General features: G+C 36.8%; 1 protein-coding gene across 4 annotated transcripts in view; it reads right to left on the bottom strand.

Annotated features, from left to right (window-relative positions):
• Positions 1–3,047: 3,047 nt before the first annotated feature.
• DIAPH3 (diaphanous related formin 3) overlaps positions 3,048–17,768 on the bottom strand; it is a 217,587-nt gene continuing 202,866 nt past the window's right edge. For all 4 annotated transcript variants that reach the window (XM_065678158.1, XM_065678159.1, XM_065678161.1 and 1 more), the window contains one exon: positions 3,048–4,534. In XM_065678158.1, the coding sequence (XP_065534230.1) occupies positions 4,278–4,534 (257 nt within the window). In that variant the 3' untranslated portion in view covers positions 3,048–4,277. The remainder of the gene's footprint in view (positions 4,535–17,768) is intronic.

Genomic DNA, 17,768 nt, shown 5'->3' with positions numbered 1-17,768 from the left:
CTCGTGTTTATTCTTCTCTGATGTCAGTGACCAGAATGCTTTATGAGCATGGTTTTATAGTGAGATGTATAGTCCTCATCTTAATAATATACTTCATGTAAAACACACAACAGTGCAATGTAGGAAGTGTATTTGGAAGGCAAGAAAGTGTACTTGCTTTGTGTGCCAAGAAAACTCAAGTCAAATTTATTAGTTGGTGACATAGTTAATTTAATAGTAGATGATAATTTTAGAATTACTGACATATACAAATGTTGCCATAAAATTAGACTGAAAATTAATAAAATCAGCAATTCATCTAGTTCTTTTTATTTCTTAGAATAGAGAAACATTTCCTCAAACTTCTAAGTGAAGTTATTTTTCTGCTGCAGTTCAGTTGTGTAAAACCCACACATCACATTAAAAAGAAATAGAAAATGGTATAGCAATGCTTTATTTTGTTCTGGAGAAAACAATGTTGTCGTGTAATTGCTTTTTTCCTGAGCTCTTTCACTTGACCCTGGTTGCTTATTATAAAGTTTTAGGTGCCACAGCATAGGGTTTATCGACCCCTGCTTGTTGCCCATTTGTTTTGAGTTACTGAGCACTGTAAAGCTTGGAAAGATTAGTGTAAAAATTATAATTTGGTCCTGTTTGTTAGAAATGGATGTGGAAAAAGTGTTAGCAGTAAACGTCCTCTTTTTCAGCTTTTATTATTAAAGCCTGAAGGGCTGCAGTACCTCAAGCTGCTCAGCATTAACTTGTTCAGTTCTGGAAAGTGTGCCTTTGGATGGGCCAGGCTAAGGATTGGTCATATGAGGCAAAACAAGGAAAACTGTTGGAGGGAAGCAGTTTATAACAACTGCAGCTGAGACCATTTTCTAACCCCTCGTGTGGTCTTTCCATTCCCCTAAGCAGGAGCGTTGCCATAATTAATTGAGAACCAAAACCAACTACATCTTTCAAGTTGCTGGCCCATGTTCCTTTAACAGAGAGTCTGATGCAGAGCTCTGTCACATCTCATGGCATCCGCCACCTCCTGATACCGCTGTACTATTCTGTAATAAAAAGTTGCTACCATAATTTTTCCTTCTGAGCTTACACAGACTAGTTTATTACCCAGGGCCCATAAGCCACGTGTCAAGCTTGGCTGCCTGCAGCTTGAAGAGACTGATCACAAACATTCATATCTTCAGAAGGTCAAAACATTCAAGTATTACATATGAATTTAGACCACTGCCATAAATAATCTGGTGTATACATAAAGTAAAAATTGATGTAGTCATCAAAATTCTTTTACTGAGTAAAATGAAAAGTCATTCAAAATAAATGTGAAAAATCAAACAAACGCATTAGACTTTTACAGTTTTACTGGTGAGAAAAGCCATGAGTGTTTGTGCCTTCTGTCTGCTGCTCATGTTGAGGAGCAGTGGAATGTACCTTGCAAGATCACTTCAAATGCTGAACGCTGGACAGCTTTTATCTGAGGAGTCATGTTTGAAGAAATCAGGAAGCTCTTTTTATAAGGATTTAGTTTCAGGTGTGAATTACAGAAAGAGAAGGGTTTGCAAGGTATGTGAAAACTTCAATATCTAACATAAGTGATGTATAGACCAATCCCTCTGTTCAAGGAATGAATGACTAAAAAATGTCTTCCTAAAAATAACTAGCACACACCACTAAAGCTCTTCCGTAACTATTTTTAGATTTAATTAATTTTAACTTTTAAATTGAATAAATTTATTAATTTTAAAATGTAACTAAAGCAATTCACGCCATATAATTCAGAAGCTGAGTTTTATACTTTAATAAAACCATAAAAGCACAGAAAGAGAACACATCATAGATAATATTTTCCAAGTTATTTTTACTTGAACTCCTTAGGCAATACAAGCATTTTTTCCTATGAAAAAATGGCCTGTGTATTTGTTTGCTTCTAAAGGAAGATAAAGAAAGATGAAATGCATAAAGAAAACTTACTGTGTACTTCAACTGGACCGTATACTTTAACTCCAAATACATCAAATTATGATGTACAAAGAAATACTGAGGAGAGGAGGGAGAATTACATACTGTATTTACATGGTGTCTAAGAAGTTTTATAGCTTTTTCTACTCTCCTACTTATACAAAAGAAACTGTGAATTAACTTGATGTCTGCTTGAAAGGATTAATTCAGAAATACAATATCTTAGAAGGATGAAAAACCCTGAAATACGTTTCTAAAAGCTTCTCAAACTGTAAGAAAAGGTAACTTAAGATCTATAATTTTAGATGTAAATATTTATTTTAAAACCAGGAGATGCTAGGCTGCTACTAGCATTTTGTTCATTGAAAACATCAGTAGATGGTTTTGTAACTTTGCTTGATAAACTATTCAGTAGTGTCCTGAACTGTCAGTTTTCTGTTGTAGACTATTACCCACTAATTCAAATGACCAAGTTTATTATGTTCAGGAAAATGAGTCTGTACTTCCACCTTCACTTGGTAGGTCATCCTTCTAGCATTTCAGACACAGTTCTCTACTCCTAGGCTTTTTATTTTAGCATGTCCTTAGCAAGTGACAACATGCAGTGAGTGAATTGTTATAATTTTCCCTTTTACATAAGTTTTCTTTGTGATTGAAACCCCATTTTATTTAGTCAAATATATTGTACTTTGCAGATGATAGTAATTTTTACTGCACCCTGTAAACAAGGGTAGTAAGTCTTAACAGTGGAGATGCAGAAGACTTTGGTGGAGCAATTAGGAGTAGTTGTACTTCCAGTTATCCACTAAAGGTGCATTAAGTCCCAGTTCTATGGTTACTATATACCATTTCAAGTTACCAAAAGTGGCCCTGTATGACAGCTTTCCCCACTGTTTGCAAGGGGAGCTGAAGAAATGACTGTCTGATAGGCTTTCTCTGTGTCTTCCCCTGAGTTCTGTTAATACCTCTTATTTTTTTTTCAGCGAATGTGGGAAATGTAATTGGAGTATATAAAGACACTTACAATAGCTGCAGAAACAAGAGGTTGATTCCCATGATGGCTGAAAACCCCTCCATGCAGTATGTGTAAACAGGCCCAGTTTCTGAGTTCTAATTAACTTTATTAATGTTTGGTGCAGGAAGTACAAAGGCAACTTCAACAAGGATATAAAAAGCACTGGAGCATTGAAACACTTCATGTAACTGACTCTTGTTGAAAGATGTATTTTTCAGCATTTTGTAAAGAAAAATGGAGTAATTTAGAAGAAAGATATTGGATACACTCATAATAAGGAAGCTTTAAATAATGGAGCAAAGATACTAATAATAGAGTTCTACTTGGTAACATAGGTAGCAATTCTTTATGACGTACAATTAATAAATACGATAGTGAACCCATAACAATGTACAATGACAGGGCAATAAAAGAGATGCAATTACATGCAAAATTCCTATTGTGCCAGCAAATAGGACTTCATGGGCTACTGGAAAATGAGTTTGTGAAAAACCAATTGTTAAAACTTTTTCCATTATATGTTACTTTTATAGAAACATACTAACTCACACGTAAAAAGATAAAATATTAACTGGTAAATAACCGTAAAGACATTTTCTCCCACTATGAATACAATTGCAAAACCTTGCAATCACAGAAGTTATATATATTATTTTGATATAATATTCATAACTAAGCTTAACAGCAGTAATATATTAATCGCACATAAAGTATATTATTTGTATAGATTGTTTGTTTACTGTCCATGGATTTCTATCTTGTAAACACATAGAAGCTTTGGTGCTCTTCAATGAACTAAAACTAGAATACGCTGATTTATGTTACATATTTCCTATTACTATAACTGCAGTGGATGCTATAATACTACTTTTTAGGCGCCAAAACCTTTTAAGTATAGAAATTGCAGTAGAAAATAAAATAATACGTTTTCTGTTATTTACTGACCCTTATTTCCAGGCATGATGATTTAACAATATTTAAAAGATATTCTTATTTTGTGAAGCTCTCAAAACATGTGGTCAGCAGCTTGTCCATGAAAATGATTGTGCCTTGGAATAATTTAGGATCTGTTTTCTTCTGATGTTTTTGTATGCTAAGTAGGTGAAAATATAAAACAAAAATCATCATGCAGTTATGCAAAACTGTAGTATTATTTTGTACAGCCTTGCTAACAGCTTAAATAGATCATTCAGCCATAGAGAAGTTAGGAACTCAGAAGTATGTGATATCAATAATAGAAAATGAGTGTATCTTTGGAGATGTAGTCTCTTATAGCTTGGTTTTAACCTCTGACTTAATCCTTTATATGTTTATTCTATAGTGCTCGCAGTCTTGCCAGGAGGGCTTCTACTTCTGGAATGTCTTCTCCCTTGGAAGGAGATCCAATATCACCCGTTTTCTTTTCTTTGTTGCCTTCTCTGTGACAGGCTTCCTTTTTCCCAACAGGCTTATTCCACACCGCAGAACTTGTTACAACATCATAAGTAGCTTCTTTGGAGACTGGGCTTCTTGTCAGGTTTAAACTGATACTGTGGTGCGAACATGACTTCTCTAGTTGTCCTTTCTGGTTCTCTGCAGAAGATAAACCAAACAAACATTGTTTCACTATTAAAATACTTAGTTTCAGTTTTTGTAATATGAAAAGACCTCTTGATCAGACAAATTTTACATGAAGATGAGGTACTAGAAGAAGTAATGATAGCCAAGGAGACAAGAGAGCAGACTTTGGCCTCTTCAGGAGCCTGCTTAGTAAGGTTCCATGGGATATAGCCCTAGAGGGCAGAGGGGCCCAAGACTCTTGGTTGATATTCAAGGATCGCCTACTACAAGCTCAGGAGTGCTGCATCCCAACTAGAAGGAAGTGCAGCAGGAGGGCCAGGAGACCTCCTTGGATGGATAAGGAGCTGCCGAGAAAACTTAGAGGGGAAAAAAGAGGCTTATGAAAGGTGGAAGAAAAGACAGTCAGCCTGGGAAGAATACAGGGATGTTGTCCGGTAAGCTAGGGAAGAGGTTAGGAAAGCTAAGGCTCAGCTCGAATTAAACTTGGCAAGGGATGTTAAAGAGAACAGGAAGGGATTTTATAGGTACGTAGCAAACAAAAAACAGATTGGGGACAACGCAGGCCCCCTCCGGAATCTATCAGGAGAACTGGCTACCCTGGATTTGGAGAAGGCTGAAGTTCTCAATGACTTCTTTGCCTCCGTCTTCACTGGCAAATGCTCTGACCACACCACCCAAGTCTTGGAAGGCAGATACAGGGACTGTGAGAATGAAGACCTTGGGCCCACTGTAGGAGAGGATCTGGTTCGAGACCATCGTAAGAACCTGAACGTACACAAGCCCATGGGACCTGATGAAATCCATCCACAGGTCCTGAAGGAGCTGGCAAATGAAGTTGCTAAGCCACTGGCCATCGTATTTGAAAAATCATGAAAGTCAGGTGAAGTTCCCGATGACTGGAAAAAGGGAAATATAACCCCCATTTTCAAGAAGGGGAAAATGGATGACCCAGGGAATTACAGACCAGTCAGTCTCACCTCTGTGCCTGGTAAAATCTTGGAGCATATTCTCCTGGAAGGCATGCTAAGGCACGTGAAAAACAACAAGGTGGTTGGTGACAGCCAGCATGGCTTCACTAAGGGGAAATCCTGCCTGACCAATTTGGTGGCCTTCTATGATGGGGCTAAGGAACTGATGGACAGGGGTAGAGCAGTTGGCGTCATCTACCTGGATTTGTGCAAAGCATTCGACACTGTCCCACACCACATCATTGTCTCTAAATTGGAGAGGCATCAATTTGATAGGTGGACCACTGGGAGGGTAAAGAACTGGCTGGATGGCCACACACAAAGAGTTGTGGTCAATGGCTCAATGTCCAGCTGGAGACCACCTGAGTGGTGTCCCTCAGGGATTGGTGGTGGGACAGGTCTTGTTCAACATCTTTCTGGGTGACATGGACAGTGGGATTGAGTGCGCCCTCAGCAAGTTTGCCAATGACACCAAGCTGTGTGGTCCGGTTGATATGCTGGAGGGAAGGGATGCCACCCAGAGGGACCTTGACACGCTTGTGAGGTGGGCTGATGGCAACCTTATGAAGTTCAATCACGACAAGTGCAAGGTCCTACACCTGGGTGGGAGCAATCCCAGGCACAGCTACAGACTGGGCAAAGAAGAGATTCAGAGCAGCCCTGCAAAGAATGACTTCAGGGTGTTGGTCATTGACACACTTAACATGAGCTGGCAGTGTGAGCTCGCAGCCCAGAAAGCCAACCATATCCTGGGCTGCATCAAAAGGAGCGTGACCAGCAGGTCAAAGGAGGTGATCCTGCCCCTCTACTCTGCTCTCATGAGACCTCACCTGGAGTATTGTGTGCAGTTCTGGTGTCCTCAGCATAAAAAGGACATGGAACTGTTGGAACAAGTCCAGAGGAGGGCCACGAGGATGATCAGGGGACTGGAGCACCTCCCGTATGAAGATAGGCTGAGGAAGTTGGGGCTGTTCAGCCTGGAGAAGAGAAGGCTGCGTGGAGACCTCATAGCAGCCTTCCAGTACCTGAAGGGGGCCTATAGGGATGCTGGGACTATTCATTAGAGACTGTAGTGATAGGACAAGGGGTAATGGGTTAAAACTTAAACAGGGGAAGTTTGGATATAAGGAAGTAGCTCTTTACTGTGAGGGTGGTGAGGCACTGGAATGGGTTGCCCAGGGAAGCTGTGAATGCTCCATCCCTGGTGCTGTTCAAGGCCAGGTTGGACAGAGCCTTGGGTGACATGGTTTAGTGTGAGGTATCCCTGCCCATGGCAGGGGGGTTGGAACTAGATGGTCTTAAGGTCCTTTCCAACCTTAACTATTCTATGATTCTATAGGAAAAAAAATGTTATCAACTTCAAAAGCAGTAGGCTTGGTCTCTTGGAAGTGGTTCAGTCTTTACATAACTTCATTAGATTAGCATCCATAGTTCCTACAAAATCACAGGCAGAGCCTGAAAGGATTGTGTTTTCATACTGGAACAAAAGAGAAAACCATACTTGGCACCTCTCAGTGTCTTCCAAAGTTTTACCTGGTTGATTACATTTCCTACATACTTTTTTTTACTGCCCACATTTTAAAATATGTTTTTTTAAATACATTTCAAATTAATTATCCATTTTAATAATTTTTCTTTCCTTTGCATAACATGCTGCCTTTTGCTAAACATCATTTGCACTTAGCTTATACCCAGGATCTTTGCTCAATCGACATGTATTAATACACATATTTCTTCTTTTTGTTACCCTTCCCAATCAAGTGACTGTTCTCTAAACCAGCATTTGAGTGGTCCCTCTCATAGATCTCAAACTTTTTTAAAAGACAAGTGTTCTCAATATTCATGTAACCTTGAGCAAGGCTTGAAAATGGCTTTGACAAACTTGACATGACATTTAAAGTTTTTTGGTTATTCGCTGAAAGATGTTCCATCATCCCAATAGTAATGACTTTGGAGCACAGGCAGTCACTCATGACAGTGTGTTTTATGTGAGTGCTGAAAACTCCTACTGAAAACAGCTTGTACATTAAAAGGCAGCTGCTGAAGATATTTACTGCACTGTCATTCCCTGACCAGGGGCTCTCAGTGATGGATGAGGATTTTACACACTTTCTTGGACAATCTCAGCAAATTCTGTAAGTATGATCACCTTTTGGCAAATGGAGGAAAATAAATACCTTCTTTCTATCATCTTCTAAATCAGATAAACAATTCTTAATTAAAATTTGATAAAAGCCAAATTTTGCACTTGGCTGAAAAATTTAATTTCTACTTTACACTATGGAAAATAATTTGACCCTGAAGATGCAGCAGCACACATTTCAGTTCTCTTGCATCACAGCAGGCCAAAGATTGTTTATGAACACACCTTTCTAATTACAGGTAATAAACTCAGCATATATAATTAAAAATCCCTGGTATGTAGACTCTTGAATAGCCCATTCTAGTTAAATGTTTATATTTATTGATGCTGAACACATATCTGTATGTTGATAAAAGCATGGTACCTGTATCCATATACAAAATACCAGTTGCATCATAGCCCTTTTTGTTTATATTCAATCTAGGGGCAGCAGGAAAAATATCTGGTACATTCTTAAACACCCTGTGCTGCTCCACACACTGATTCAAAATGTGCATGCACTGGTGATTTGGTACCCTACCACATTCCACCCTCATGAGTCTGGATTGTTACCACACCTCCCCCAAATCTTATGCTATAGCGGTAAAATCAAAGAAAGAATTGCATTTTCAGCCTATAATTGTTGAGGTGGGTGCTTTAAAGAAGCCGATGCACTTTGCATATGAACTTAAAACTACAAGGGTGCAAGCTGCTGCAGGTTAGCATGTAACTTTGATCGGAACAGTAGAAAAGCTGCACTTACTTAGTTCAGTGTGATAAAGGCTATAAAGCATATAGTTATTTACTTTCAAGAAAAGCCCCAAGTTGAGATTAACTGACAAAGTAAGCACAAGAATAAACAGCCAATAATACGTTCCTATTAGAAATTAAAACCTTTTGAACCATCAGAGCAATGAAGGTTTGGAATGCACATATATAGAAGTGAGAACAAAAAATCCTAATCAATTATAAGTAGGAATTTGATCTATTTCTGAAGACAATATTTGATATGGCTTCCTGCCACAGCAAGGAGATGGCTTATTGACACTGGCCACCATTTTAATCCTACATTTCTAGAACAAAGGTTCCCACAGACAATCCAAAAACCATATAAATATCAACAGATTTTTCCTAAACTACTTCAAACCATTACAGCATGGACATACACAAATTTGGTTTGTGCTTCTGCCAGGAAACTATATTTGAAACAAATTGTGGAGTAAAATAAATATATTTACACACACACCTTGGTTCAAATACACTTTTAACGAATTGGATATATTAAAGTTATAGAAGGTTAAAGGAAAAAGGGAAGGTTAAAAGGAAACTACTCATAGAAAGGCACTTCTACATGAAGTCTGGTTAGGAAGAAAGCTTACATTTCTGGAGATGCATTATTTGTCCACCTACTGTAGCAACGTGCACCTTTTGGCAGTAGCAAGACAAAAAGAAACCAGACATTAAAAATTAGTGGAAAAAGACAGAACTTATTAACTTGTTGTATATATTGGAAGTAGTTGAGACAAGTTTCTAATGTTTGGTCATTTGTAGTAATCAAAACCTGCCATTGACATAACAATCACTAGGCAGATAAAAAAAAAGCAAAATCTTTGAATTCATGTTCAAGTTTTCTAAATGCTGGAGTGAGAAGACATTTACCCATAATAGTTTTGACTTAAATAGTTTTGACTTTGATATTGAATTCTTCCAGGCACAGGTTATGCAGAGATCACACTGTATACTCTAAAGTCTCCATATCTAGATTCTGTGACATTTGAATTTTTTTATTTCCCTTGTTCAATATCTAACACTTGTGCGTCCTTCAGACCTATTAAAATTCATTTTTTTTTCAGATATGACTTTCGTGAATGATGCTGTTAATCAAAATCATTTCAAAATCATATTCACATAACCTAGAGCCAAATAGCTGCTATCATCTAGATACAAGTCTTGAAATTACTTTGATTAACAGCAATACTCAGGAAATTCAGTTGAGAGAAAATTGTGCTTAATAGGTTTTCATAGTTTAAATGGTGTCCTAGCATAGAATAACTCATAACTATATGCTTATACTCTATTAAAGGCTGCACACTTCATATTCAGAAAAAGGAAATTGTGCACTGGCATGTGAACAATCAGTAGTATAAGACCTGCCTGCTGTGAACTTGGGGAAGCAAAATATGATCAGTTGGAGATTTTTAAAACCTGCAAACCACTGTTATATACTACCTTTAATAGAGAACAGAAATGACTGCAAGAGGCTCACTTGAGATATGAACATTTTAAAAACAACAAATATTTAAAACAAAAAGGACTCTGAAAAGCTTTATTTCATTGTGCAGTTTCTCAATAAAAGTCTAGATACTGAGGACATATTTAGTTTTTATGTAAATACTTGTACACTGATTGAAAAAAAAACCCTTGCAAATACAATAGAGAAAACCGCATTACATGGCATTATATGCTTGTATTACATTCATACATCTCAATGTGGGTCATGACAAAGCCATAACATAAGAAATAACAACTGTAGTTACAACCTCATTAAACCTTTTACCAAGTTAACAGAGAAAAATGCTCAAATCCCCAGTGGAATACTTCTTATCTCTCTGGCTTGTGCTCCACATGCTACACCATGTTCCTGACTTTTTGTCTCTGTTTCCCTGTCCCTGATGCACTGAACTGAAAGTCAGGGAAAAGCTACACCACGATACTGCTGCTACGCTCATGTGTCTTCCCAGCAGGGAAACACGTTTTCCTCATCAGGGGAAAAGAGCATGTGTTTTTGATAGCAGGTTTTTTTTGACAGTACATTTGCTTCACACTTTCCAAATCAGTATATGGATATCCAAATCAGTATATATATATCAGTTATATGGACATATATATATATATATGTATGTATATATAGGTAATAAATTAATTTTCTCCAAGTCAAAACTGTTTTGCCTGTGACAGTAATTGGTAAGTGCTCTCCCTGTATTTACCTTGACTCATGAGCTTTCCTGCTCCTGTTCTTCCTATTCTGCTCACTGTCCAATCCCACCAAAAGAGGGACTGAATGAGCACCTGGGTGAGAGTTGGTCTGCTGCCTAAGACCCAATCCACCACAATAGCTTAGAGACAAGACAATTCCATCTGTCTTTTAGCATTCCTTATTTTAAATTTTCCAATTTAAAACCCCCACAAATACAGGAAATTGTGATTTTGGATTTCCAGATTCCAGACTCTTGGCTTTTTACTATCAGAAGCACCAACAAGAATTAATTCTTGGTTTTCTCTCAAGTATGAAGCCTGGGTCTTGTTTTCTGCACTGACCCCTCCCCTCCATTCTTCTTACTCCTAAGATACTGGACAGTTGCAAGCCCTGATTTTTTTCAAGCACCCATGTTTCCTCAATGTCATTTATACAGCCCAAAGTTGGTCTTTTGAAATCCACTCCCAGACCTTGGCATTGGTGTTAGAATATAACAAGACCTTTCTTAAAAGTCTGCCTTACCACTCAGAAGCAGAATTTAGACATACTAAGAAAGATTGCTATAGCTAGAGGATCCATGTCGATTACATAATACCATTAATAAAAAATGGGATAGGTCCTTGCTGGATACTATTATGGAAAATACTTTAAATACTTTCTATTGCCACTTTTTATCAGTTTCATATTTTTCAACAATTTCTGGGACTCACACGGGTAGGATTGAAGAATATCCCTGAAATGTTAAAGGAGTGCTGTGTATTGTTATGACTTATTTTAGTTACACCCTGCATTCCCAGCCCCAACATGGAGGAATGGTACCTGTACTTGAATGATCCCTGCTTGAAAAGTAATTTCTTACATCTTGGCATGTCATGCTAAATGTTTACAACCTGACTAATCTAAAGCAGACAATAATGAGGCATGGAAAAGTGTTACTGATTTTTGGGACATTTAGAAAATATTTTTTATGCACATTTGATTGAAAAGTTGCTGCTGTTCTTGAATATTATTTAAAAAGACATGAAACACAAGCAATAAACACTAACCAGTAAGTCCAGTTTAGATGAGACAAAGTTTTCAGATACAGTGAATATAGGTTTGTTTTTTCATTTCAAAGGCAAGAGAAGAGTATGTCAGCATTAAAGTGAGGCTAGCACAGAGGATCTATAGAAACTAAATTTCAAAGAAAATCATTTAAAAACTGTGAGCAAACCAATCTGTGACAAGAGGAACTATGCTGGACCAGCTCCCCTTTAATCAGCCCTAAAGTAAAGCCTTTAAAAACTCTTTTAATCCCTTCCCCTCCTGCATCTTCTCAAAGACTACTTTAAGTTCCTGTTGATCAGTCCATTCAATCTTTTTCCTATCTTTTTCAAATGTACTTTGCATTTGCTTTGAGCTGGGACCAATTTCTCTGTTTAATATATCCTCACCTCTAATATGGTAATGACTTTTGTTACAAGAAATGCAACTTTAAGTTACTGGGATTTAAATTAAAGTCTTGAGTGCTTGTCAAGATAAAAAGAGAACAGAAGCAATGACAGAAATCACCCAAGGTTTTCATGTAAGTGGGAGAAAAAACTTCTGAAGGTGTCTGACATCTAATTCAGATTTAGGAGTTTGTTATCCTCCCTATTTCACTCTGATTACAGTGGATCTTCCATGTCTTCTCATGCATCTTTTCCAAAATGAAAGCACATTGGGGAGTTTCTAGGAAACTGCAAAATGGAAACTTCCAAAATACAAACCTATTTTGTGGTCATTATTGATTTTTATTTATTTTTTTTATTTGAATCATTCTTGTAAAACGTGGGATTTATGTGCAAGTCTCAATTTCAAAATGGGTAAATATTTTGGCATAACTTTATTATTAATAATAAAATGATCTTCTTATTTATGTTGGGATGAAGGGGGTAAAAAGATAAATACTGATCTACGTGGTTACCCAGTGGCAGTGGGTCTTCAGGTAGTGGCCAGAAATATTATGCAAGCCCAGGAGCTCATTCGATTTCTCCCAAAGTACAAATAGGATAAACATCAGCTTTTTCTCTTCTTTAAGTCAGGAAATGATCAAGAAATTACAAGAAACTGGAAGTCAACATACTTAGACACACTGAAATTCCTGAAATGTGGTTTATGACTTGTTTTTTACTTTGTTCACAAGTATATTGTAGCTTGCCATTCCAAATCCTCTTTAGAGTTAAAAGAGAGTGAAAAATGATGACTGTATAAGTTAGTGATCTGTGACAAGATACATAGAGGTCCATAGTCTAAAGCTGACAATAATTTATGTAGATCCCATACACTAAACTGCCACTGATGCCTTTGAGCAGTAGACAAGTTTAGTCTCTAAACCTGTCTGCATATTGTCTACCTATAGGTGAATACTGCTTTCAAGGTAAACTTTTTTAAAGAATTTCAGGGATATGCATAAAGACTGCTGCCATCAAAGGAAAGCTACTGGCAGCTGCAGTGGATAATGATAAGTAGTATGCTGATGAAGATAACCAAAATGGAAAAGAAACACATAATTTGTGTCTTCCTTTACCGTTTGTTGCTGGAAAAATCCCACAGTAGGAAGCCTCCTACCTCTGGAAAATAAAAATCCCAACAAGTCCAATCAACAAAGCAAGCCTTAAAGACTGACCTCATATTTATGAGATTCCACTCACTGCAGTTCTAAATAACATGGTCGTTTCTGTTTTGCATTTACTATTTAGAATGATCAGTTTAAAACCCCTCTATAACTATTTCTTTTAATGGCTTTAAGAGTTTAACACCGAATTATTTCTTATCCAGTATTATTGATACAAGCTATCTGCTAGCTATTCTAATAACTGCTACAAACCTATACAATTTGTATTTCCTATTTTTAGCTCAAACTTCTTTTCCCAGGTTTATATAAGCAAGAGTATTAGTAGGTTGCATTGCCTGAAGGTACGGCACAAATATTTTGTAATAACAGATCAAACCAATTGTTTTTCCCTTGTCACCTGTTGCAGTCCTCTCCTGCAAATGTGTTTTGGAGAGAGGTCCACCTACAGAATCCTGCAAACATTTCTGGGAGCAGCATAAAGATGAAAGGCTAGAGCTGAAAGCCAATTAGGTAGGTCTTAGTTTCAGCAGTTGAGTAGAAACATAATTTTCTCGTATTCCTGTAACAGGTACCAGACCAAAGTCCTGGGGCAGTTCTTGCCCATACAGGTCACAGTCACAGTGGGTTGTTGCTCACTATTATCCAGAAGATTGCATGAGAAGCACGTTGCTCTCAGTTCCTCTCATTTTAAAACTTTTTAAAATAAGTCTCTGAAGGGAAGAGGGACAACACAGAGTGCTGCATGCCGTTAATGATATGTCAGGTGAAAGTCTAGAGATTTACTGACCTGGAAAAGGATTTATGAGAACTCCATATCCTAAGTAGATTGAGAAAAGATTTACACAACATTGATGTCAGCTTAAAGATATCTGTGCACGTTTGTAGCATGGGAGCTTCTCAACAGGATAGAGGCAGACCTGATTGTGAAGTTTAACCCATGTAAACTAACATCCTAGATCGCCTTCATGAATACACTGGAGATAGGATGAAACTAAATCGTCTTAGTTCATGCAACTTTCATTGTTTAAACACTATATTTATTATTATTATTATTATTATTATTATTATTATTATTATGGTCCTTTCTTTCCTCTGACAAAACTCTACAGAAAACACTTAAAAGCATGCTGTCAAGGAGACTGAAACTGTACAGCAGGAAATAGTACATTTTCAAGATCTTCACACAAAACTAAATACTTGGGAATAAAGGCAGAGGAAAAGTGATTCATCTTCCCCTTGCTCTGCAAAATTGCATATGCACTCCTTTGACAATTTTTCTCTCTCTCTTTATATGAAGCTCTCATTAATGCTTTCACTTAATTATTTCCTCACTTTGGGATGGACTCTAATTGGGCCTTGCTCACACGTGGAGAGGTAGGATACAAAAAGAAATGTGTCTACTCCACACATGATCCAGCCGTACATGTACTTGACACCAACAACTGTACTTTGCAAGTGTGACAAATTGCTTTGAAAATGGATCAAAATTCCAACACAGTCTAAAAGAGGAATTATTTTTTAAAGATGGCTTTTACTGACTCTTCCAAACATCACTGAATTATCATATGAGACAAATCCAAGACACACTGTCATGGGTAATTAATCCAGTCATTGTGAATTCAAAATGCTGTTTTTAACATCATCATCACATGAAAAATGCATACCATTAATGAACATATTTACTACCCTATATTCTAAGTTACATTCTTAGCAGCCACTTTAGTATGTAAAAAAACCCCATCAGAAGCCAACTGTAGCATTTCCAGTTTCCTGTTTTCCTGATCAATTGCATGCATTTACTGTTTAGCAAACACCAGCTAACAGAATTTAATCTTCCTATCAGAGGATTTTTTTTTAAATTTCAAGAAATCTAAGACAAAACACAACTTTGTGCTTACAGAAGAAACCTCTCCCTCACTTACGAAGAAACTTAGAGGGAAAATTTTACATAGGATATGAAAAAATAAAACAGACTGAAGAAACAAATCCTTTACAATCACCAAGAAATCAAGGCAGAAGGCAGCAAGACCTCCCAAGCCACTGAAACAAAGGATTCTTACATATAGCCTTGGTTTTCTTTTGTCTGTTATGACTTACAAAGCAGCCTTGCAAATATGTTTAGCTCAAAAGGTGATATTAAAAATAAACGGTTAGAGATCATCATGGTATATTAATTATGCAAAAGAAGCCAAACTGAATTTAATCAGAAACAGCAGACTCCAAACAGGAAAAATCTTCTCTCTTTTTATGACAGAGACGGCTAAGAAAACATTTATGGTAATGCCAGAGCATCTGCTGATTACAGTCAAAGCTGCAGGACGCCAACATTAAATCACTGAACCATCTTGACAGCTTCTGGATACTCGAGTTTCATTCTAATAATAATTTGCTGTGAAATGTACCCAAATCTGAATATTAGCCAGAAAATGTTTACAAAGCATATAGGTAAGGGCAAATAAATCAGACACAAAATTGATTTGTGTCTGAAAAAAACCCCAACCTAAAATAGATGCTCATCACTCAGACATTTCAGAGCTGCATGTAAATTGGTAAATCTCTAAAAAAGACTAAGCGCTTTAAGAACAGAATATAATTTTACCTATTGATGGTGACCTATCACTTTTTTTTTCTTGCTTAGAACTGTTACATGCTTGTTTGTTTAATATAAATACAGATTAGCCATTTGAAGAAGGCCGGCACCATTTAAAATCAATTTTTAATTCCGGACACCTGAGGATTCTACACAGAACAATATACTTCATTGTAAAGCTTTAATTGATGCATCTATGTGCTGCAGAGGGTGATTACTTGAATAATAAGTATAAGAGTCGTGTGATCTGGTTGCTAAGCAAATGTGAGTAAGAGAAAAAGCCCAAGAAAGGACGTAACAATGAATCAAGGTTTGATGACAGGGTAATTATTCTATGAACTGTCATGTTGAAGGACTCGCAAAACATTGACCTGTATATAATCACACATCAGAAGATTGTCTGAAGGGTAATTAAAATACTAATACAGAAGTTCAGTCAGTCACAAAGAGAAAAATAAAAGCTTATTTCTCTGTAGCATGCATGGTCAAATGTATTCTCATGTTAAATATAAATGCTTGAACAGTGCAAGAATTCAGAGGACAAGATTACGGCAAAGACCACTGAAGTTTATATGAATTAGCACTAATACTTTTTTTTCTTCAGCTACATTGGGCACTCAACTAAATATTATTCATACTATGACACATTAAAGCATAAAACCTGTGAACCAAATTTCTGAAGGACGTAGGAAAAAAAGTAACCTTTTCAAAATTGCGTGCAAGGTTACTACTTTGCAACTATACTGATTAGAGATGCCTACAGATGTCTATACTCAGTGTAGACCAAAAACTACCCCATAAAGCAACCTACCTCCAGAACCAAGTTAGCCTGTGATAAAAATCACCTGGGTGCTCAGACTAAAAAATTCAGAAATCTCCTCACTTCCCCCCCCCCCCCCCCCCCCATTATTGTTTACATAACTGAAGATACTGGAAGCTGAAGTGGCTGTATAAATTTAACTCTTGTTATCTAAGAGTATGCACCTTGAACTAACGCTTGATTGCATTTATACAGGTGCATTTCCCTTTAAATTACCAAAGATGAATACTCTAAAATATTCTGAGTTAAATTTCAAAACAGGAAACACAGACTACAACTATGAAATAGATATAATTTGTTGACTATGGATACTCTTCAAAAATTTAAGACCACTGAGAACACCTGAAAAGATTTTTTGGAACACTTGTACATAAATTCATACAGACCAGGATGTCCATAGGTTACTCTTAGTTCATACGTAGGCACAATCATTGCACAATTCTCAAACAGTAAATACTTTTTCTCCCACCATATTTTAAAGAGATGCTAAAACCAGCTAGGACAGATGGATTTCTGGCTGATGGTCAGGGTCAACCCACCACAACAGTATTTCTTTTTTAACATATAACATTACAACCTTGAACATATTTTGAAAGGGTTACATTAGAAACACAATCCATATAATAATGATCATAATGGCACTTCCTTTTAGAATGAATATGTTCTGTAAACACATTGCTAGCTCATCAATTAAGTTACTCACTCATACTAAATATGCTAGTTATATTCTCAAATCTTTTCTAGCATCTTCATTAGTGCTCATTTCAAAAGACTAATGCCATACCCAAATAGCTTTGAATGCAAAGAAGAAAAACAAATGCTAAAGAAAAATCTCCCAATATTCAGCAGCTCGCTGTGGTCTAAGTAAAACTTATTAAAATGCAAATTTCAAGCACATCAGTAGTAATTTCAAAGTAGCGTCTTATAGTAAAAACATAATTTTTAGTTTTGCATAATAAAATAAAAACGCAAATCTAGATTCTCAACATTAGCCAGCAGTATTAAGAAGAACAATTCAGCAGACTCTAAAGACATTTGTAAAAATTTTGAAGTAAAAACACTAGGACAGATATTTATATATTTCTACTCCAGAAACATCTTAATGGAGGAAAACTATGGGGAATGGAGTGGGTAAGGCAGAATATCCTCTACCTCTAAGGATTCAGCTATTGC

Source organism: Lathamus discolor, chromosome 4 (genome assembly GCF_037157495.1).
Source record: "Lathamus discolor isolate bLatDis1 chromosome 4, bLatDis1.hap1, whole genome shotgun sequence".
In the NCBI taxonomy this organism is placed as follows: domain Eukaryota; kingdom Metazoa; phylum Chordata; class Aves; order Psittaciformes; family Psittacidae; genus Lathamus; species Lathamus discolor.
The sequence above is the reverse complement of the archived record's forward strand: the minus strand, read 5'-3'. Positions and strand labels throughout refer to the sequence as shown.